General features: G+C 44.9%; 2 protein-coding genes across 2 annotated transcripts in view; one reads left to right on the plus strand and one right to left on the minus strand.

Annotated features, from left to right (window-relative positions):
- BICRAL (BICRA like chromatin remodeling complex associated protein) overlaps positions 1-18,337 on the minus strand; it is a 105,945-nt gene extending 87,608 nt beyond the window's left edge. Inside the window, exon 1 of the mRNA XM_059938674.1 lies at positions 18,257-18,337. The gene's annotated coding sequence lies outside the window, so the exon portion shown is untranslated. The remainder of the gene's footprint in view (positions 1-18,256) is intronic.
- Positions 18,338-19,990: 1,653 nt separating this feature from the next.
- Positions 19,991-23,150, plus strand: TBCC (tubulin folding cofactor C). Its single transcript, XM_059938676.1, has one exon. It carries the CDS (start codon positions 20,259-20,261, stop codon positions 21,603-21,605), a length of 1,347 nt encoding a protein of 448 aa, XP_059794659.1. The 5' UTR covers positions 19,991-20,258; the 3' UTR covers positions 21,606-23,150.
- The last annotated feature ends 1,288 nt before the right edge of the window (positions 23,151-24,438 follow it).

Raw genomic sequence — 24,438 nt, forward strand, 5'->3', positions numbered from 1 at the left:
TCCCATATGCTTCAGCGCAACTAAGCCCGTGTGCCACAACTACTGAGCCTGTGCTCTAGAGCCTGCGAGCCACAAATACTGAGCCCATATACCACAACTACTTAAGTCCGTGTGCCTAGGGCTCTGCAACAAGAGAAGCCACTGCAATGAGAAGCCTGTGCACTGCAACAAAGAGTAGCCCCTGCTCGCCGCAACTAGAGAAAGCCCTTGTGTAGCAACGAGGACCCAACACAGCCAAAAATATAAATTAAATAAATAAATTTATTTAAAAAAAAAAAGAATACAAGAAATCAGTGTATTTCTACCTAGATACCTATATATTAAGAGGGCAATACAGTAAGTCTCCCTGAACCACATAAAACCATTGCCCAGTTGATCACAGGCATTATCACCTAACGGTTTAGAAGTTCTTCCTCTCCCTCTCTCTCTTCCTCTCTCATCAAGTAGACCTTTATCATTGCCACTTTTTAGCCATGTAAACTTGGCCTATTTTTTTTTTTTAACTTCTGTCACCTCAGTTTACTCATATGTATAGTGAAGGTGACAATATGTATATCTCGGGTCAGTAGCAGGGAGAGTTCAATGATATTAGGATGCAAAACCCTTGTTTTAGTGCCTGGTATACAGTAAACATTCAATATTAGTTGCCATTACTGTTGTGGTTGTTAATACTATGATTAGAAGTAATATGGGGACTTCCCTGGTGGCTCAGTGGTTAAGAATCCGCCTGCCAGTGCAGGGGACACAGGTTCGAGCCCTGGTCTGGGAAGATCCCACGTGCTGCGGAGCAACTAAGCCCGTGCACCACACATACTGAGCCTGCACTCTAGAGCCTGCAAGCCACAACTACTGAGCCCGTGTGCCACAACTACTGAAGCCCGCGTGCCTAGAGCCCGTGCTCTGCAACAAGAGGAGCCACTGCAATGAGAAGCCCGTGCACCGCAACGAAGAATAGCCCCCACTTGCCGCAACTAGAGAAAGCCCACGTACAGCAACGAAGACCCAACACAGCCAAAAATAAATTAAATAAAAGAAAAAAAAAAAGAAGTAACGTGGAACTGTTTTCAAAGCAATGGTAAACAAGCAAATTGCTGGAGTAATTACAAATGTTTTCAATAACTTGCCTACATTATTATTTTATTTGATACATGAGTATAAACACTTTAAATCATTTTTGTAGAGACTAAGGCTATTCTAGTCCTGACACATTTCAAGCTGGTTATTTTCCTTGACAGACTTTAAAAAAAAAAATCTGAACTCCTACAAGCTTCTAGTACAAGGATAAGGAATATAGCAGAACTGTTTAAAAAAATAGAGGCATCGGCACTCCCACTGGCCTTGCTGTCTTACACATCCAGCCTGTTTCCCCACAGAGTATGTGAGGGGGAGGACAGTCATCAGGTTAGGAGGATGCCACACACATGCCTTGGAGGTGTCACTCACCAGCTCCCAGGCCCCTGTGGTACCAGAACTCCCAACATCTCCTCAACAGAGCGTCCCTTCCACTCCACCACGCCCAGGAGGATGGTGGGTTGTAGAGGCAGTGGAAGAGAGGTCTCATAAGCTCAGAATTTGGTGAGAAAGTCAGCCTTCAAGATAGGATACCCATGCAAAGGGGCTTGCTCAATAAATAAATGTCAGTGTCCTTTCTGAAAATGAAACTAAGAGGTAAGACATCTGAAGAAAGAACCACCCCTAAAAGATGACTTGTAAAAACAAGTCGAATACAAATAAATAAGTCGGTACAAAGCAGGCACCAAGATATATCCTCAATAACTGAAGAAAAACACTGAAGGAGTAGAGACACTGTATCACCTCCACAAGTATTTCGATCACACTATGTGAGCATAGTAAAGTTAATAAGGCAATTGTAGAGCTCCCATGAAATACCCCTCAGACCATACAATTCTCTCTTTCCTAAATCTTCTAATTACTAGTGCCATTTCCCAGGTACTCTGATACTGAACAAAGGTACAAGTACTTTTGTACCCAAAAAGGTTTAGACACCTCCCTCACTGTAAATCATACTAATCAACCAGCAGTTTGGGTATATTGATCAGTCCCTTGTGAGTTAGATTAACTTGAGTCAGGTCTAAGACAGCAAGGAGGTTGTTCAGAGATGGGCAATCAGAGCAAAGGACATGTACTCTCAACATATTTTAGGATCGTGTATGATTCCTTCTTATTCTCTCATCTACCTTGACCCATGCAACCCACCTCCAAAATCTCCCTCAAATCCAGCCCCTTTTCGCCACTAACTGACTCACCTAAATTCAGGCCCTTACCTCTTGCTTGGCCTCCCAATTTTACTTCCCTCCAATTAATCTTCTATCTAAATTACTACCCAAAATCACCTTTTGAAAACCCAGAGTTGTTCATGTCACACCTCCATTAGCACCTCACTGCCTGGGGAAGCTTATTAGAAATACAGATTCTCAAGGCCAAACCCATCACTAGAAAAATGGAGTTTCTGGGGAGAGCTGAGGCCCTGATATTTGTACTTACAAGTGGTTTATTAGCTCCACCTGTCTTCCCAGGTGCATCTCTAGCCGCTCCTCTCCTGGTACCCTGCAGTCCAATCACAGAGAATACCTATCCCTGAACAAGAACAAACTCTTCTCCATTTGGGCATATCCTTTTCCCTCTGCCTGGAATGTCCTTCTTCTGGGGCAAGCCCACCATTCTGCAAGGTCCAGTTCAAATGCTACCTCCTCTGGGAAGACTTCCTCCACCGCTTCATCAGTGGCTTCAAAACATTGTCTGAGATTCAATTTCAAGAAATAAATTTCACATTCCAATGCAATAGATATATAACTGAAATGAAGGTTTCAGAAAACAATATCTAAACTTACTATGGAGGATGTAACTTGATCTATTTCATTCTATCATCCCATTTTAAAAAATGCTGTTTGCCACTTTATACATCATGGATTTCATGATCCACTAAGGGAGGCAACACTCATTTGAAAAATACTGCTGAAAGTGAACAAATGACTCCCTTCCCTATGCATGTGATATGTACTCTATTATACTATTTATCACACTCTACAGTAATGATCTGTTTACAGTCTGTCTCCCCCTCCACTTCCCTCCCCCCAACATGCACACACCACAAGGAAGTCAGCATATCCTTGGGCAGTTACCCAGCCGTTGACAAATGCAGAAATGAGAATATTGAAGAAGGAATAATTTAATTGCTTTTGCTCATGTCTAATTTTTTTTTTTTTTTCCATTTCTGGTTATGGTTCACAGCATAGTCTATCAGCGATTCCCATGAGCCTGGAAATCATATTAGCTTCAACCCTTTAAGTTAACAGCAATTTTTAAAAAACAGCCATTGTATTTCAGTACAATTTAACCAAGGTGTAAATTTTTCTTCCCCTCAAAAATAAAAACCACGTATAGGCAAAACCAACCAGAAAATATTGTCGGGTTGCTAGCTTGCCAAGATAGTACAAATGTGGGCAAACAAATCTCTTACTTAAGATACTTAGAAGCAAATATTCAAAAACCTCAAAACCCTCCTTCCGTACCACTTCAGAAAGGAAACCCCCCTCCCGCAGGGCGGGTGCAGATATAGAGGCCTTTCTATCTGTGCTGCCTAAAGCTCCATGTCTCGCTAGGCTGTCCCCATCGACACAAGCACATGCAAAAAGTAGGGGAAAAAACCCAAAAAACAAAAAGAAACCAGACCAGCTAAAATGAACCACAGCAATGAACCTAAGCGGCAAGTTCCGGTGCGAATTGTACCTGTGATGGATGCGCGGGGGAGACAGTGGACTCGCAGGGGGAGGGATCCTTTTTCTGCAGCACGTGGCTCCATCGACAGGAAACCTGCCTGCAACACCCCCCAACTCTGCACACTGCTCATTTGCAGCATCGTCATTTGTGTGATGCTAATTTGCTCAATGTCCTCCCAAACGTACTGAGATTCAGTGAAAATATATTGTGGGCTTGGAGGAGCTGGCCCTAGGACAGGCTGGAAGTGCAGGAGGGACCAAGTGTCAGTGAAATGTTCTGGGGGCCAGAGGATGGAGCAGGCCAGTCTTTCCAAGGAGAGAGGGGAAGAGGGGTCACTTTAAAGCTGGGTTTTAAAGGATGAATAAGAGTTCTCCAAACCATGTGGGGAAGGAGAGGAGAGAGCTCCAGGTAGAGGAACTTTATGTGGGGGAGTCATTATTAAATATGAATGAGGGGGGAGCTGCAAACAAGTAGATGGTGAGGGGCTTTGCTGCTCATGGCAGAGAGTCTGTATGACCCTTTAGGCTGCCACTTTCCACTCTGCAGGTCACAATGCGATAGGTTGTGAAATCCATGAGAGTGTGACCAGCTTCCACAAAAATGAAATTGCCTAGAATAGAAAATATTTGAATATATTGCGGGCACTGAGGGTATAAACTCTATTGTGAAATTTGTTCCCAATATAAATGTGTCTATGTATATACTGGTTTGTGATATAAAATGTATTTCTTACTGTGGTGGTGATTTAAACTTAAAAAAACAAAACATCTGGGCAAGAAAGGGACCCATTTGAGGATGATTAAATAAGAGACTGCTATGAACAGATGTGAATTTCATGAGGATAAGTGTGATAGCTCAGGAGACACATGGTGGTGTTTTTAAAAGGTATCCCCCCACCAGACAGTGAGCTCCTCAAGGACAGAAACTCTATGTCACATAGCTCTCAATTCCTAGCACCTGGCACACAAGAAGGCACTAAATAAATGTTGACTGAGTATGGTAACTAATATTCAAGAAGATTCCCAAAGAGCCTCATCTCCTGGCATCCCCACCTTTGTGTATCCCCCTCCCACAGTGTACCAGGGTTGGTCTGTGTGACCAACAGAATAGGGCAGGTGATTGTCACTTCTGAGGGTAGGTTATAAGAGGCTGCAACTTCCATTTTAGGTGCTCTTTCTGGAACACTCGCTCTGGGGGAAGGCAGCTGCCATGTCCTAAGGATACCCGGCCTATGGAGACACCCATATGGCGAGGAACTGCGGTCTCCAATAGCCAAGAGCCAATAAGGAAAGGAGGCTTTCTCCCTGTCATGGAAGCAAATCATCCCCCAGCCCACCCTTCAAATGATTGCAGTCCCAAGGGACAGCTTGACTGACTCTGAGGCAGAAACACCCAGCTAAGCCGTTCCTGGGTTCTGGACTCACAGAACTGGGTATATAATAAATGCTTATTATTTAAGCTGCTAGGTTTTGGAGTACTTTGTTATACAGCAAAAGACAACGAGTACAGTGAATTATTCATGAAGTCTAGAAAAGCTGAACAATAATACCAGTATACTAGAGTTATCCAGGGTTGACTACCATTTTTTTTTTTCTCTCTAAGAATCTATCATGTCACATTTTCAGCCTGACTAGATTAGGAATAGGCCCCTGACCCAACTTGGACAAATGGGAACCTCTCTTCTATTATTAGTACTTGAGACACAGAAACTGGGTCAGCTGTGAGAAGCAGACTGTAAGTCTGGAAAGACTAGGGGTCAAGGCCACCAGTTTGGAGAAGTTATAATGGGGCCCATGCAAGTGGATGGGAACAGAAAGGCCAATGTGTCTGGAAGAAGAAGAAAGCAGTTTCTCAGTGGACGTAGAGGGAGGGAAGTGGGGAGGGGAAACTGCCTGAGATATTCTAAGTCCCAGGAGGTCTGGCTGCTTTTCTAGTATTAGGGTTGGAAGATTCCCCTTCCTTATAATTATTTCCCATTTTACTTGCTCATTGACGACTGAGTTCCCTTTCTTGAAACCAAAAGATCCTCCAATACGCCTCGGGCCAGCTTCTCTCCAGCGCTGGCAAGGGGAGTGGCTCCTCCTGCTGTGGCAGGCCAAGGATCTCTCCAGAGAAGAGCAACAACTGGCCAGAGACTAAGCTGTGTTATTACTGCTATGCAAAAATGGCTATAGATGGAGTAAAAGGTCCTTTCAGACCATCCAACTCCTTTTGCCTTAACTCCATTTTCACCAAATAATCCTTTGATTATTAATGTACTTCAATTTAAAAAGCTGTGTTCTGGCCAGCTGAATTAATCATTCGAGCGGTTGGGTAGGTTCATGCCCATTATAAATTCACAGATTGGCTTTCAAGTACAAATCATTCTGGAGTAACCTCTATTTCATTTCCACTGCCCTCGGTCAAGCCCTGTCATTCATCCAGTGACCCACTACAGTAGCCTCCCATGGCACTAGCCCTGCTCCAGTCCATCCTCTTCAACTTCTCTTCCTAAAACACAAAGAATCCGATGCCTTGCTCTCTGCTCAAAACCTCTGATGGTCCCCGGTGCCTTGGGAATGACTGCAGGCAACAGCCCCATCTTCCACCACACCCCTCGACACACCTCCTGACTCCTTCTTGCCACGTGGCAATATTCCAAGTTCCTCAAATGCAACTGGTACCCACGCTGCTCTGCTCCTGTTCTTCCCATTGCTAGCATCCCTTTCCTCTGGGTACCTCCCCTGCCTGCTCACTTTCCCTCACTCCTCTCTGTGCCCCTCCTCCCTCTTCCCTTTGTACTTCCACAGAATTTCCTCTCTCCTTTATAACACATGCTGCAGTCGACTTGACTTATAATTAGTTGTCTTCTTGTCTGTCCCTGTATGGTGAGCCTCAAGGAGACGAGGACTAAGCTTTTTTCATGTTTATCTTTCTCTCATCGCAGGGCCGAATAAAGCATCTTGCATCAACACTTTAACATTCATTGAGTGTTTTCTGTATCCAGGTGATGGAGGTAGCAGGCACTCAACAAATGGTCACTGAATCGACGACAGTCAGGTGGCAAGAACAAGTTTCCCCTGGACCTGATGATGTTCAGGTGAGGTGCCCACCTAGCCTCTGCACGTGCAGAGGTGAGACAGCAGAGTCAGACTCCTCGTGACACCCACGGTGCAGCAATGAATGAATGAATCTCAGCCTCACTTTTTTTTTTTTTTGAATAAAAAGCAAGGCGCTATTTCTCATTTCCTGATAAACTAACATGCTGCTCCCCTTTTCTTCTCTTTCCCCCTCTTTCTGCAGTTGCAATTATGACTCACAGGCACATTACAGAATGGAAGCTTTAGGTCAACAACTACTGGAGAATGGGAATGGGGGCGACCTCCACAGTTATATAATTTACATGTTTTAGAAGAAGGGCACGTGGGTCAACCCACAAGTGACTTTATTGCCCTTCTTTCAAAAGAGTCAGCATCGACATGTGAAGGAAGAAGCAGACTCTGGTCCTGATTTGTCCACTGATAATCCTTCTCCTGCCCCCAATTCTTCCTCTCCCTCCCAGAGTTGTGGGAAGGACTAGCTCTGGGAAGACATGAGACAGACAACCCAGAATCCTAAAGAAAATAGCAGAGAAAGTCACACAGTCATTCCTAAAGCAATGGATCAAGAAGTATCAGAATTAATAAGCAAAAAAACAACCCCCCCAAGACCCATACACATGTTTTCTCTTTTTAAACAAAAGTGAAGATTTCTACATTCTAAATTTCTATCTTCCAGAGGCTATATATTAAATGAATATTGCCTCAAATCAATGCTTACCCCACAGGTTCTAAAAAGGCAGCAAAGGACTTCCCTGGTGGCACAGTGGATAAGACTCTGCGCTCTCAATGCTGGGAGCCCGGGTTCGATCCCTGCTCAGGGAACTAGATCCCACATGCATGCCGCAACTAAGAGTTCGCGTGCCACAACTGAGGAGCCCATGTGCTGCAACTAAGGAGCCTGCCTGCCACAACTAAGACCCCATGTAACCAAATAAATAAATAAATTTTAAAAAAAATAAAATAAAAAGGCAGCAAAGCATATTGCATAGACCCCTGACAGCCTCTAGAACTACCTACACAAAGCACCAGGAATCGCCAACTTGTAGAACACCGGAATACCCGCAGCAGCTTTGGCTTTCTGGGGAATCACACTTTTGTCAAGAGGCTATCTTTCTCAGCTTATCTTCAGATCCCAAGTTTCACTCAAACTTCACCTTTCACTTTGTGGTCATTCTTCACACAGAAACAAACTTTTTATTACTTTAAGAGAATTGTGCTCTTAAGACAAAGAATAGAAAAACTCTCATGCTCTGTTGAAATGCAGATGGAGGGCAGGGGCCGTGGCTCACTCATGAGCTAAATCGCTGTCTCTCCCCAGCCACAGGCCTTCTAGGATGTGCTCAGATTTGTGCCCCAGCAAATTTCAAATTACGACAGGTCACGGACCACTGGATCCCTCTCAGAGAGTGGAACTCACACATGTCAGAGCCACATGTGCCTTATGCTGTAGCTCCCGTCACACAGCCACATCCCTGAACTTTACGTGCCATTGTTCCCACATCCAAATTGGCATCTTTCACTTTTTGCAAGCAAGCGTTCATTATCCTGACAAATGAAGGAGGAGAAAGTATCTGCAGCACAAATGCGTTCCCACTGTGCATCCACATTTCCTTATCGTTATCACATCATAATGACACAAAGACATCGCTTTATCCATGTCAATGAGCATGTTTGAACACCATAATGTGCAAGGCATCAATCACCAAACCATTTTTTTCCAAACTTTTTTGACCATAACCTATAAAAAGAAATACATTTTTATCCTGCAAGTCATGTATATGTATATGTATATGTAAAATGTATATGTACACTATAAACCTGCTTATGCAGTACAATGCACTCCGACATTTTCTATTCTATTTCTTTTGTCATTTTTTAAAAAAATGCAGACTTCCATCCACTAAATGGATTTCATGTCCTTATTGGGTTGGAACCTGTGGTTTGAAAACATATAGTATTTCACAGAAAAGTGGTGTTTTGTAGAAAATAATGAAATCCTATCTAAAGAAGAGAACCTTTCAACTTCTAGGCAGAAAAGTTGAAGAGGAATACTTTTTTTGCTTCTTCTCTAACTTTCAACTGCCAGGACATTTTAAAAGCACTTGATCTCAATAAATGAGCCATTTCTACAGAAGCATATCTCAAAACTTTGTGGGTCACTATTCCCCTTACACTGAAGAAAAAAACTGAGGTTGAAAAGGTATTCCCCCAATCATGTGTACTAAAAGTGCACATCTGTTTGGGAATTAAAATTTGGCTGTATCTTTTAAAGAATCTTAAAATTGTGTTGCTTCAAATTTTTACCCTCCTGGCAAGGTTACCATGAAGATTAAATGAGATAATGTGAGAGAAGGGCCTGGTGGCTCCTGCTATCTTTCAGGTTCTTGGATTATCTTTTCCTGGACATGCCTGAACTCTGTGTGACCTGGGGTCTCATTCACTGAACACCTACCCTGCTGGGCAACAGAGGACAGAGGATCCCACAAGGAGTTTACTGGCTCCATCAATAAGAATAAATATCATCACAAACTAGGATTCTAGAGTGCCTGGGTTGAGTATTTCACTTATTCCTCCAAAAGATAATTACTGTGAGCCTTCCATGCCAGGCATGATCTGCCTGTGTGCAGGGATTATGGGGTATGAAAAATAGAAGACACACCACAGCCCTCATGGAGCCTACAGTCAAGTAACAGCTTAGAGTTTGTGAAAATACTTCACATTCCATTAATGTTACATAGCATGCAAGTGTTTTACACTCCCTTATCTGTAAAGGGAGGTAAGATTAGATCAATGGTTCTCAAAACTGAAGCTATCACAGATAAAAAGGATTTCATAAAAGAAACTGAAAAAAAAGGGGGGGAGGAGAAAAAAGAAAAAGAAAGAATATGATCTCACAACACAATTCTTTAAACTGAATGACTTGTCACTAAAAAAAAAAAAAAATCATTACATAGCCTTATTTTTCCCTTTTACTATGTAAGCCAGTTTTTGTCCTGGAATTTAAGGATCCCTCAGGGCTTGCCCAGGTCTGACTTTATAGGATTCTTTGGTTTTCTTTTGCAGTACTACTTACATGTAAATTCTGGCCAAATATCCCCCAGAATTGCAGAAAGGCCAGAGACCTGTTCCTAGGAGAATCATTACAGGGTCCTTTCTGAGAAAGTCATAATATACACAGCAAATTCTGGCTCCATCCTTGACCCTGAGCTCTGGGAAATGCAAAGGGACAAAGGTCCTGGTGACTGGAAGGCAGAAAGGAACACTCGTTGAGGATCTACTACAGGTCTGGCCCAAAACTTGGTACTTTCCCACACGTTACTTTAACATCACAACTATCCCATGAGAAATATATCTTTTTCTTTATCTCCACTTTTTAGTTGGAGGAAACTGAGCTCAGAGAGGTTAAATATCATGCCCAATGTCACACAGCTAGTAATCAGAATTTAAACTCAGATCTGTCTACTTACTGCCACCATCACACCTCACTGGAAGGAAGAGACATCAGAGAAAGAACAGATGCAGAAAAGCTTTAAGAGATTTATGTGCCTTTTGACCTGAGAGAAATTTGAAACTATGTTCAAAAGACAATTCACACTTTTGGTGGGAATGTAAATTGGTGCAGTCACCATGGAAAACAGTATGGAGGTGCCTCAAAAAACTAAAAATATAACTACTATATGACCCGGCAATTCCACTCCTGGGGATATATCTGAAAAAAAGAAAATATTAATTTGAAAAGATACATGCACCCAAATGATGTTCATAGAAGCATTATTTATAATAACTAAGATGTGGAAGCAACCTAAGTGTCCATCAACAGATGAATGGATAAAGAAGATGTGATACACACACACACACGTGTGTCTGTGTGCACATGCACAATGGAATACTACTCAGCCATTAAAAAGAATAAAATTTTGCCTTTTGCAACAACATGAATGGACTTGGAGGGTATTATGCTTAGTGAAATAGTCAGACAGAGAAAGACAAATACTGTATGATATCACCTAAATGTGGAATCTAAAAAATAAAACAAACTAGTGAATGTAACAAAACAAACCAGACTCACAGATATAGAGAACAAACTAGTGGTTACCAGTGGGGAGAGGGAAGGGGGGAGGGGCAAGATAGGGGTAGGGGAGTAAGAGGTACAAACTATTGATACTATGTATAAAATAAATAAGCTACAAGGATATATTATACAGCACAAGGAATATAGCCAACATTTTATAATAACTATAAATGGAGTATAATCTTTAAAAATTGTGAATCGCTATGTTGTACACCTGAAATTTATATAATATTATACATAACTATACCTCAATTTAAAGAAGACAATTCAGATAGCTGACTACATATCGCTCTATCTTAGAGTCAGTGGCTTGACACCCCTTTAACTAGGCCTCTTTCCTGATCAGCTCAGCAAATATCCTCTTCTCTGTCCCTGGACTCCTTCCATCCTTTACCCTAGGAAAGAGAACAGCAAGCCCCCAGACCCACTTCTATTCACACTCCTAGGAGAAGTCTTGCTTCTGGCCCAACTCTCCATCCATTATTCATCTATTTAACAAGCATTTATTAATGTGTATCAGGTGTTGTGCTAGGCATAGAATAAAACACATTCCTACTTGGAGGAGCCCAAGCTACAGAATAGATACCTGTAAATACAGTCAGGATACTGACACTCACTCACCCAGAGCCAATGGAGGGGAGAATCCAGATAGGCTTCCTGGAAGAAGAGATGTGTAAAAGAGGTCTTATAGGAGACAAGTGCCCTGTCATGCAGAGAAGAAAAAGCACAAGATTGCAGGCAGCAGAACAAGGGAGCAAGCAGCAGGTCCCACATGGACCCACCAGTTCTTTCTCCAAACCCGCTTGTCCTGGCACCAAGCCCAATACAGACCCAGCTCTCCAAGCTGGAACCTTCCACAACTCTTTGCCCTCCTGTAGCCCTTACTTCCAGTGAATCCCTGAGTCCTGTCTAGTCTCCTTCTAAGTCTCTCTCAGACATTTCCTCTTCCTTCTCTATCCTCACTCCCCTCACCATAGCCCAGTACCACCATTTCTCATTGGCTCCTGCAACAGCCTCCAAAGGGACATCAGTTTACTTTTGCTCCATGTGAATCCATTCAGCACAGACAATCTAGACTGAGCCTTTGTTAAAGGGAAAAAAAAAAAAAAAAAAAAGGTGGGTGGTAGGAATCACCTGATCCTGTCATTATCCTGCTTAAACTTCACTAGATCCCAGTGCCTTCAAGTTTAAGACAAAACTTCCTAACAGGATTTACAAGACCCTTGGTCATCTGGCCTCTGCTCACCTCCTTAACCTCATCTCTGATCTTCAGTTCCTCTAACACGGTGGCTTATGACCCTGGTTGCCCAGCAGAACCACCTGGGGGGCTTTAAAAAATACCAACGTCATATCCCACTCCCAGACATCATGACTGAATTACTCAGGGGAAGGCCCTGGACATCAGGGTGTTGTAAAGCTCTCTGTGTGATATTAACACGCAGCCAGGGCTGAGAAGCTTGCCCTAGTCCAACACATCTGACAGGTTTGCTGCACATGCCCCGTCTCTGCTGCCAAGGGCACTGGAGCTCTCCAGGCTTGAGGTCCGGAACTTTCTGTCTGTTTTGTTCACTGCAGTATTTCCAGCACCTAGAACAGTGCTAGAATGACTCTGCTTTCTCCCTTCACCTGGTTAGATTTCACTAATTCTTTAAGATCCAGCTTCGATTTCCTAAAAGACACTCCCTCCCTTGATTCCCCTGTTCTGGATTAGGTGACTCTGTGTGAGCTCAGCACCCAAGATTTCTCCCATCATAGTATATATCACACCACCTTGTAATCATCTGCATCCCTCACGTAGCCTGTAAGCTCCAAGGGAGCCCTGTCTGTGTGTTCATCAGTATAGCACCTCCATCCCCTAGCAAAGCGCCTAGCATATAGTCAGTTCTGATTTAATAAGCACAGCATGAATAAACGGAAGTGAAGGAGCACGAGTATGGGTGTAACAGCACAGTATGGTGCAGCTGGGGTAATGGCAATGGTGGGAGATGAGGCTGGAGAGGCACACTGGGGACACGGCCTGGCTTCCACACCAAAGACTCTGAACAGTATTAGACAATAGGGAGCCAGCAGAAGTTTTAGGTAAAGTGACACGATCAGCTTGAATTTTAGGGCAATAAGTGGCTGAGGCATGGAGGACTGGGGGAGTTCAGGGACGCACGGGGGTCGGGGACCAGATGGGGGTCTAGAGCAACAGCCCAAGGAGGAGATGAGGAGGGGGCTGAGGCCTGAAGAGAGGGAGCCAGCTGAGAGAGAGAGAGAGAGAGAGAGAGAGCGAGAGAGAGGGAATTAATGGTATTTGCAGACTGGGTGGCCCAGTGAGGAGGAATGAGGCTCTGTGGATGACTCTGATTTCCTGCTTGTAAGAGTACGGATGTGGTGTCAGGAGTGTGATCAGATGTGGTATCAAGACCAGATAGGTGGTGTTAAAAGCCTGGACTCAGGAACTCAACTGCCTCAATTAAAATTTTGGCTCCACTGCTTACTAGCTTTCGGTCCTGAGGAAGTCACCTTCACCTCCTCAGTTCTTCATCTGTTCAGTGGGGATAACAAGTAGTACCTACACCACAGGGATGTCGTGAAGGCTCAATGGGGTAATATGTATAAATGCTCAGCCATTGCCTGGCACATAGTAAATGCCATATAAGAGTTAGCAAAACTATTTATATACAGCATGCTAGATTATCTGCAAAGAGTTAACGTCTGCCAACAATTCCCTCCATCCCTCTGAATGCCTGTGCTCCACCCATCAAGAGGTGGAGTCTCTTTCTCCCCATCTTGAATCTGGGCAGCTTTATGATTTGCTTTGACCAAATGAAGTGACATTGTACCAATTCTGGCCCAGGCCTTAAGAGGCCTGGTGGCACCTACTTTTGCCCCTTTGGGAGCCAGCCACCATGCAAAGCTGGAGCCCAATTACTGAATGCTAGGGGACCAAGTGGGAGAGAGGCTGTGTGGAGGAGATGAGGTACATAGGCCGACAGCAGCACCAAGGCCCCAGACATGTAAGGGAGGCTGTCTTGGAGACTCCAGCCCCAGCTCAGCCCACAGAATTGTGAGAAATAATGAATTATTGCTGTTTCAAGCCAGTAAGTTTGGGGTTGGTTTGCTACACAGTAATAAACTGAAACTTATGTAGAAGAAAAAGGACATCATTGGGACAATAAGGACTTCATTTTAAGCCATCTTAAAATATGAGATATTTTGTACAGTAAAAATATGGAGACACGGAAATATCAAAAAAGGTGTTGGAAGTTCAAGTTTGGGCTCAGGAGAGAAGTGGAAGGAGGAGATAGGGATTCGAGAATCAGTCAGCATAAGGACAGGACCTGGTGCCCTGGGAGGGGAAGGTGAGCTCAACAGAGGAGGTTCGAGGAACGAGAAAAGGGGTACCAGGATAGAAATCTGGCCCTGTGGATACTTAAGGGGTGGATGGAGAGAAACTTATGAAGAAGACAAGGAACAGTGATCAGGGATGGACAGAGAACTGACAGGACCAGGGAGCCATATTTTGAGAAGAAGGGGTCATCCAGTGCTTAGAGCTACAAAGAACAATGGACTTGAACAATGGACTTGAACGTTAGGAGGGAATGGGGATTTTCAAATAAAGTAGCAGAGGCAGCAGTCAGATGGCTAAGGAAGGAATGAAATTGAGAATCCGAACATAGCAAACGTAGATGACTATTTTTAAAAGTCTATTGAATCTGGGGGCTTCCCTGGCGGTCCAGTGGTCAGGACTCCGCGCTTCCACTGCAGGGGGCACGGTTCGATCCCTGGTCAGGGGACTAAGATCTCGCCAGCCGTGCTGCTGAACCCATAGAAACAGAGAGTAGATTGGTGGCTGCCAGGGGTGGGGTGGGAGGTGAGGAGTTGGATGGAAATGAGTGAAGGCAGTCAAAGGGTACAAACTTCCAGTTATACGATGAGTAAGTTCTGGGGATATAACATACATCATGGTGACTATTGGTAACAATACTGTAATGTATATCTGAAAGTCGCTGAGAGAGAAAATCTTAAAAGTTCTTACCACACACACATAGACACAGACACAGACACAGACACAGACACAGACACACACACACAAAGGTAACTATATGAAATTATGCATGTGTTAACTATATGGTGATCATTTCACAATATACACATATGTCAAATCATCACAATGGGTACCCTAAACTCACACAGTGGTATATGTCACTTATAGCTCAACAAAGCTATAAAAAATAAACCTAATTACCTCCCCCCAACATTTTTTTCAAAAAATAAATAAAATTAAAATCTATTGACAAGAGAAGGAGAAAAGAGCATTCGCTTGGGTAGATGAAAGGACAAAAAGGAAAATTGTTTTAAGTTGAGGGAACTTGCTTGCTCAGAGGCGATGCCAAAGAAGAGGCATTAAAGATCACGAAGAAAGAGAGGATGGAAGTGGCTCGAGGTCCTAGGAAATGGGAGGGAAACAGCTCAGGTGGAGGGCTTGGCTTTGAAGAAGGACAAGAGGCAAAGGGGCGGATCTTCACGGAGAAGTCATTAGTGAGATGGAGGCAAGGTGAGGTTCACTTCTGATGGCCTTTTTTTCTCAGAGAAGAGTAGGTAAGGTCATCTGCTGACAGGCAGTGCAGGTCTTGGAAGAGTGATGTAAATTTCTGAAGATTTTGTAGGGAATGCATGAGGGGCAACAGAAGTCAAGCCTCTAGACTCTTCGACAGAAGCTGCTCTATGGGGATTCCTGCCTTCTGAGGGTCAGGCTCTCCACACCAGCTTCTCTCCTCTGGCCTGACCCAAACCCAGCTCCTTCCCCTGAGTCAGTCTAGACTGCCACCTGGAAGGTTTTTCACTCTCCAAGTATTTGCTGAACATACACACCATGAGCCCCATTTCTCTGGGCAACACGCTCTCCCTCTTCCCACAGAGCTTCCAAACCTTCCCCCTACCTTTGCAGACACCCCCACCCCTTTCCCACCCCCCACTGTCTACAGAGCACACAGACACCATCAGACTCATCTGCCAACTACCAAACATGCAAATTTACCTACAGCTGCACCCTCTCCTGCTGATACACCATTTTAAAACTGCCGTTGAATTTAGGGGGTCTTGACCAACATTTAAAAATACAATAAAAAGAATAGAAAACAGCATCTATTGTACATCCTAAGAGTATTTACTGTTTCTTAAAGCTTCTGTTTCAATTATGATGCATCTGTTACTATGAGTTGAGGTCAAAAAGTTTGTGTACGTTTGAAAACTTTCACAATAAAAAGTTAAAACAACACTGCCATAGAGAAAGCTGTCTTTCCCTCCATCTACGGCTAATCCTCACACCTGTGTTTTGGGTCCCATCCCCTCCAGGACCCTTATATTACGGACCTTATGTCTTCTTTCTCTGTAAAAAACAAAAACACCTCACTGGCCTCCTCATACCCCCCATTTATTCCCTCTTCCCCCCTCACAGTCAAACTTCTCCAAAGAGTTATCTGGGTTCAGCATCAACTCCATACCATGCTCCCACCCCTTCGTCTCACCCCTTCGGTGTGCCTCCTGCCCACAGCACTCCTGGGACACAGCTCTCCGCAAAGTCATCAGTGACCCCTGAGCCCACACGTCTAGAAGACACTTTCCAGTGTTCATGACTCCTTGTTCATTCCTGCTCCTTCTTCCAGCCTGGGCTCAACCCCTCCTCCTCCCTCCGGAAGGCTTCACTGACCTCCCAACAAGGTCAAACCTCCCACTAGGGGCACTCACTGTTCCTCTGTCCTTCCTAACAGTTGTCAATTGTCGCTGTTACTATTTCACATGTTTTTGTAATTATCTGCCCAGATTAGGCCTCCTCAAGGAGGAAGGGGACTCTGCCTATCTTCATGCCCCTCGGCAGCCCAAGAGCCTCCCCGGCTCAGCGCTGGGCACAGTGCTTAATAAACTGACGTTAGATAAATAATCGGCACCAGCCCCTGTGCCAGGCATTACGTGTAAAATGATGAAAAACATCCCAGAAAGTGAAGGGTGTTGAGGGGGAGGAGAAAGCCAGGGGCAGAGGTGGAAATAAGGGGCAGCTCCTGTCCTGCTTCCCAGACCAATCTGGGGCCTTTTGCAGAACAGCATATGCCTTCACGGCGGACACCTTTCACTGTCTTTGGGTCAGAAAAGTCAGCAACTCAGGTAGGAAAATTTGCTTAATATTTCATACTTGACACTCAGAACTCTTAATGAATCCTTTTAAACCACTACATGTTCAATATTTGCTGAAAGATGAATAGGTGACACCTCCTTCTGGCATCGAGCTACTAGAAAACAGGGCCTGGATCTTTTCATTTGCCCAGGTGTGGCTGGCATGTCCCACCTGCACAGGGTCCCTGATAAACTCCAGAGAACACAAAAGGCCTCATTCTTTGCTGTCTAACCACACCCAAAGACTATCTTATTGTGTTACACACTTTTACTACTTGGTTATTGATTTCCTGTGGCATATCACTATACAAATATTCACTTAAGGACTTTAAAAGACCAAATAAATATGACAAGTACTTAAAATTAGAAACAAAGTATGGAGATGCAACCAGCGAAATCCAGACTGTGGGAAACTCTATTAAACAAATGACCGTTTGTTTTTTTTTTCAACAAAACACTTGGGAGATGGGGTAAGGATTTAAAAGTGATTAAAGAGACATATTAACTAGGCATGTTGTATAGAACTTGTTTGGCTCCTTATTCAAATATAGTAACTTTTAAAAAAGGAAATTATAGGATAATCAGAGAAATGTGAATATAGCCTGAAACTCTGATGATAATGAGGAAATAATCACCACTTTTTTGGAGTGTGGTAATGGTATTGCAGCTATGTTTTTAAAAGATAGTCTTGATCTTTTTGAGATACATATTGACATACTTATGGTTTGTAAAATATGAAATAATATAAGGTTTGGGATTTGCTGTAAAATAATCAGAGTGAGGTGGGGTGGGGAAGGGCTAGGGTTGTAGAAGGAGCAAGACTGCCAGTTGGGAACTGTTGAAGTTGGTACACATAACACTCTGCTCTCCACTTCTAAATTTTCGAAAAGTTAAAAAAGAAATCTAACTAACAAACTGAACCATTAAAGTATCTAAATTTTTGTTAAATAATTTTTAAAGTCTGGAACACCTTAGAATTCTTTCACTTTCCAAGATGTCTACAGTAGAGCAGTACTTTGATTCACGAGCTCTGTAAAGTATCTTTGAAAGTGGGATTCAGCACTCACAGGCTGCTTGCCTTTTGCCACATTTCCACTGTAATGCATCACCCTCTTTCCTTCCATCAGAACAGGCAAATACAGTCTGGCAGTGCCTTCCTACTGCTTTTGAAATGCAGCTTTAAACCCATGTCTTGACCACCTACCTTGGCCTGCAGTTGTGCTGGGGTCTGTCAAGAACTGTCAAACCAATGCTTCATGAACATACTCCTGACCCCTGTCCATTCCCAATGGGGTCTCACATCAGTCTTTGAAGGTGCCTCCCACACACTGGGTCTATAGGGTAGCCTGTCCATTCTTGTCCTTTACTTCTCCCTTTCCATAAAAGTTTGAACTAGCCAACTTAAAATATTCGGAAACTTCCAAAGTCTACTGGACTCCATGCCAAAACCTCTTCATTGGGCAGAAATGAAGTTCTTGAAAGGGTTTAACGATCTTCCATTCCACATCTGATACAGACAACACTACCCCCCCCTACCCATAGGTTCACTACAGCTAATTCAAAAATGTTGCCTAACTCCAACTGCAACTCTCAAGTTCAATAAACTTTGTCTGGCTACAGACTTTCTTAATTTGAGTAGGACACATTGAACTGCTGAAAAATTTAAGGGAGGCAGGTCAGATTTTTTTCCCTAGCAAAAATAAATCTTCTCTAAACCTTCCTTGGGTAAATCAACCCTTCATAAAATAAAGCAGCTACTGCATTCCCCCGGACTACCCAAAGACAAGATAACCAGTTATATTTCATTCACCAGCCTTGGAACCATACCTCACAAAAAAACAAAAGCCTCCATCTATCTCGCCCATGAAACAAAGAGAACGAAAACTTAGAATATATACTACAAGCGCAAGCATAGGATTTTTTTTTAGCAACCCCGTTTCCATCAGGTGCACGTCTACCCACACAAACACACAATAACCCTCACCCCCCCCCCCCCGTGGAATTTGCCAGTGTGACTTGTGCTGACTTTCAGCGGAGGAACACGGGAATTTGTTTAGTTGTGGTTTTGGCTTTCAATGGGAAGGAAAGGAAGAGTGTGGGGCGTGAAAAACTGGAAATGAGTCTTAATTCTTTTGTTTCCTCCCGTCCTTCTCTGCATCAAAATGCAGGTGTATCATTGAAATTTCAAGTGAGTTTCTCGGGCAGTTAAATACCCCGACGGAGTCTGGGAACAGGGGGTGGAGATAATGGTGAAACCGAAGACTGGAAGGGAGGGCCGGGTCAGAGGCCCCGGCGCTCTGCCGGGCTGCACCGAGCACACGAGGTCACCCCGCGCCTGCTGCCGGCCGCGCCCCGGTTCTGGCCTGGCCAGCTGTCCTGGGTTTTGCCAGCGACTGCGCCGTCCGGGGTGCCCACTCACATCTCTGCCTGGTCCCGACTTTAGGCTAGGTTCATTCACTTCCGGTGACAAATCCCTCCCACCACTTCTAGAAATAATGTAACATTTCCCCCATCACTTTCCTAACAACCGACGGCCCGTCAGACAGCCGCCGAGTCCGGGGCTGGGGGTCTCACCCCGGCGAGACCAGCAGCGCCCAGCTGCGGAGGGAGTGACGGCCAAGGTCGGGGTGGGGGGGAGGGCGTGGGAGGAAGAGGAAGGGGGTGTGGAATCTCACCTCCCCCCGCCCCCACCCCTCCGACTGCAGTAATTGGCAAAGAAAATAAGCCGTTTTTAGACTTCCCCAGGGCCCCCTGAACCTGGCTGCAGTGAGGAACCCAGTCTCTCCCATTCCGGTGCCCCTCGCCTTCTCCCCCCCCGTAAGTGCCTGCAGGAATCCTGGAGCCCCAGGCCACGCGGAACTGCAGCGGCGGGGGGCGGGGGGGGGGCGGGGGGTAGGATGAGGGTTTAGGGGCGGCAGGAATGGGTGGGGGGAAGGGGTGGTGGAAGGGAGAAGGAGAAAAACAGAGGCATGCAAAAGGCTCCGTAGCCAGCTGTTCCAGCTGCCGCTTCCTCCGGCGCGGGCCGGGCGGTGTAATATTCCCCCCCCCTCCATCTTTCTCACCACTACCTGTCCCACCCACCCACCACAGGCACACATTCCCCCCACCAGTAGCGGATCTCCGGCCTGTAAGGGGGTAGTAGGAAGGAGCTGGGGGGGAGGGGGAGGCCTGCGAGTTTCTAACCTTGTTCTTATAAACAAACCCACATGTGCAGCTGCCGCTGCTGCAACTCACCCCACAATCCCGGATATAAGTCCTGCCCCTTTAAGAGGAAAAAAAGCTTCCCCCGCCTGCCTTCCACCCTACCCATCCACAAGGACCTTTGTCTTCCCACCCCCTCAGTCAGTCGGCCCCGCCCCATGTCCCCGCCCCCTCCGACGCTGAGGAACCAATGGGCGAAGAAAATAAGGCCGGGGCCTGACGTCAGCATGTCCGGCCAATCACAGGGCGCGTTGGTGGGAGGCCTCGCGGAGGGCGCGCCCGGAGGAAGGAAAGCAGGAGAAAGGAAGCTTGAAGTCAAGATGGAGACTGCTAGTGGCTCTGCCGCTGCTGTGGCGAACGGGGACTTGGGATCCCAGAGGGACCGGAGCCTGGTGCCTGAGCGGCTTCAGAGGCGAGAAAATGAGCGGCAACTGGAGGTGGAAAGGCGGAAGCAAAAGCGGCAGAACCAGGAGGTGGAGGAGGAGAAGAGCGACTTTTTCGCCGCCGCCTTCTCTCGGGAGCGATCGGCCGTGGAAGAGCTTCTGGAAGGCGGGGAGTCCGTCGAGCAGCTGGAGGAGGCGGCCGCTCGGCTGCAGAGGCTGCAGAAACTTCTAAACGACTCGGTTTTGTTCCTGGCCGCCTACGACTTGCGGCAGGGGCAAGAGGTGCTGGCGCGGCTGCAGGAGGCCCTGGCCAACCGGCGCCAGGAGCTGCAGCCTAAGAAGCGTTTCGCTTTCAAGACCCGCAGGAAGGATGCTGCTTCAGCCACCAAAGTAGATTCGGCTCCCGGCGCCCCGGCAGCGGAAGGCATCCTGGCCTCCCCGCCGCCCTTGAAGGAGGAGGAAGGCTTCGGCTCCAGCTGGATCTGCGGCTTCTCCAACCTGCAGTCCCAAGTCTTGGAGAAGAGAGCCGAGGAGCTGCACCAGCGGGACGTCCTTTTGACCCAACTGATTAACTGCACAATCAAACTGTATGGCAATCCCAACACCCTGCGGCTGACCAAGGCTCGAGGCTGCACGCTGCTCTGCGGCCCGGTGTCCACCTCCGTGTTCCTGGAGAACTGCAGTGACTGCGTGCTGGCCGTGGCCTGCCAGCAGCTCCGCGTACACACCACGAAAGACACCCGCATCTTCCTGCAGGTGACCAGCAGGGCAATCGTGGAGGACTGCACCGGGATACAGTTCGCCCCGTACACCTGGAGCTACCCGGGGATCGACAAGGACTTCGAGGGCTCTGGTTTAGACAGGAGCAAAAATAACTGGAGCGACGTTGACGATTTCAACTGGCTGGCCCGTGATGTGGCCTCCCCAAACTGGAGTATTCTTCCTGAAGAAGAGCGAAGGATCCAGTGAGACTAAGCAGTTGTCACTCTTTTCTTCACTCCTACCAAATACACTCCTTTGTGGGACTGACTCCAGCTAATGGGACCCCAAAATTTACTTCTTGTCACGCTGTCTGTTTTCATTATTTTAAGACTTTAGATTGTGATAGGCTCCTACTTTCGATTTCCATTAAATTTGTGGCAGGTCTAGCACTTCAGAGAATTTTTGCTATTTTGGTGACGTTTCGGAGCTTTTGTTTGACGGTGATAATTTGAAGCCATAAGGGGAAGAGAGTGTGGTTGTGTGTCGGTTTTTAATGATTTGTGGTGTTTAAAACATTGCAGAATAAAGTAAGTCTTCAATAAATATTTGTTTAATAAACGAATTCAGTAGGGCTAGTAGGAGCCAGTTAATATTGAAGTAAGGTATCAAACGTATTCAAACTGCCATTAACCAAGAGCTTTTTTGAATTGCAGGTTTGACTTCCATACGTATTTTTCAGTGGGGCAATGGAAAGACTCCTCTCTGGTCTTCAGTTACATGTTAGCTTGGGTTTTTGGCATCCAGCTAGTCATCGACTTATTTGGATCCAAACTTTTGGCACGGACCCCAAGAGCCTCATGAGTCTTAATCACCTGTAAAGCCAAAATAGTTATAGCTACCAATTTTTTGTGCACTTAAAATGTTATCGACACCATTGTAAGCACCTTACTCATGTAAACTTATTAAGTCCTCAAAATATTATGAGGGTAGCTTCTGTTAACTCCATTTTTCAAGTGAGGAAACAGATAAGTTGCCCAAAGGGCACACAGCCCAAGTGGTGGACTGGGATTTGAAATCATGTAGTCTGGCTCCAGAGCCCACGTTCTTAACCTCTACTAGATACTGATTTTTGAATAGTGTTAATTGAGTTCGAAAGAAAGCTTCCATAAGTAAAGAGGGCAAATTGCTTTTCTTAAATTCTCAGGCATAATGGCTCTACGTATCTATCCTCATACAAAAAGAATTGAGGCAAACATCTGGCTGAGTCTTAATTTTTCCACTCATTTTGCTGTAATTCGCTACTGTTACAAATTTGGCTTTCTGCTCTATATACTACCACTCATTATTCTTAAATGGAAAGTTGTAAGATTTTCAAAAAGCTTTTTTGGGTCTAGTGGCCTTGTAACTGCGGATGTGCTTTTTATTTAATAATTACCACAAGTATTAAGGTGCTTAAATATCTCAAGTATTTATGTATTTAATATTATATGTTCTCTTTTGTTCTGAAAAAGGATTTAAAGTGGCTTCTAGGATATGTGAAATGTAACAAGATAATAAAAACAAATGACAAGGAGGAACAAGGGTAGAATGACGGATTGGAGGCAGAAATGAAGCCAATAAAAAAAATGAGGGAAGAGATATGGGAACATATGTATATATATAACTGATTCACTTTGTTATAAAGCAGAAACTAACAAACACACCATTGTAAAGCAATTATACTCCAATAAAGATGTTAAAAAAAGAAAAAAAAAATGTAGGCTGCCAAGCCCTATTCCTTAGCTGGAGGTGAATCCAGATTTTTTTCCCCTCAACTATTAGCTAACTTGAAAAGGGATCCTAATCAGTTTCACAATTTGCAGCATCCACAAACAAGAGGGAAAATCGTTTGCTTGGGAGAGTTAATCCTGATGATAAAAAGAAATAACTTATAATGAAATTCTCAACCATATCTTTACATTAGAAACTGACCGGTATCCTAAAGCTGTGCCCCTAGAGACTGATAGTTTAACACAAGTGCACTTAAGAATAAACCATGCTTGTTTTTTTTTGGTTGCGCCACCTGGCTTGCAGGATTCTTGTTCCCGACCAGGGATCGAACCCCGGAATTGGAAGCGCGGAGTCTTAACCACGGGACCGCCAGGGAATTCCCAACCTTTTTTCTACTAAAGCTCACAATTTTACACCTGTAACTCTGCTGACCACCCGACCAGTTGTAGGCCATCCAACTAGCTCCCCCTGACTGACGTCCCTCAATATTTGAAAACATTTCCATCTTTGCTGGTCTTCTTCCTTACTAGAGGCATATCTCTTCTTGCCCAGAGATTCCTCTTCCGCTTGTGCCCATCCCCTCCAACCTCCTATGGCCTCCCTTTCCACTGGCCTTTTTTCTTTTAAGACACCAGATCCTGAGATCCTCCACCCTACATGTCACTGAATGATGTTCCAGCTCCTTCCCTGTGTGTCAGACATCTTAGAAGAATAGCTGTGTCCACATACACCTACATCTATTCCCTCTTTCAGTCTTTGTAATTTTAACTCTTCTCTGCTGAAACTGCTCTTTGATGGTATTAGTGGCCTAATCACCAAATCTACCGGCTCCCTCCCCTCCCCCTCCTTAGCTTTTTTACTCTTGGTACTGTTTACCCTTTTTTGTTTGTTTGTTTTAGGTACAGTTTACTCATCCTTGAAGTTCTCTCTTTCCTTGGCCGTAACCTTTCTCTAACCTGTTTCGCTTACGTCAGCTTCCTTCCCTTCATTGGGATTCTGATGATTTATAGCCCTTAAATATGAGTGATGCCCAAAGTTTTGCCATTAGCTTCTTTGTATTCATTCTCTCAGAGCCTCAACTGTCAACCTATATGCATAGTCTTGTGTCTGTATCCCTAGCCTCCACCCTTATTGGGCTCACCTGCCTTTCAAATTCCATATATTCTTTTTTTTTTTTTTTTTTTGGCCACGCCGCGCGGCTTGCAGGATCTTAGTTTCCTAAGCAGGGATGGAACCTGGGCAAACAGCAGTGAAAGCACCGCGTCCTAACCACTGGACTGCCAGGGAATTCCCTCAAATTCCAAATATCCTTTTTTAAAATGAATTACTT

This window comes from Balaenoptera ricei, chromosome 11, assembly GCF_028023285.1.
Source record: "Balaenoptera ricei isolate mBalRic1 chromosome 11, mBalRic1.hap2, whole genome shotgun sequence".
Lineage (NCBI taxonomy): Eukaryota > Metazoa > Chordata > Mammalia > Artiodactyla > Balaenopteridae > Balaenoptera > Balaenoptera ricei.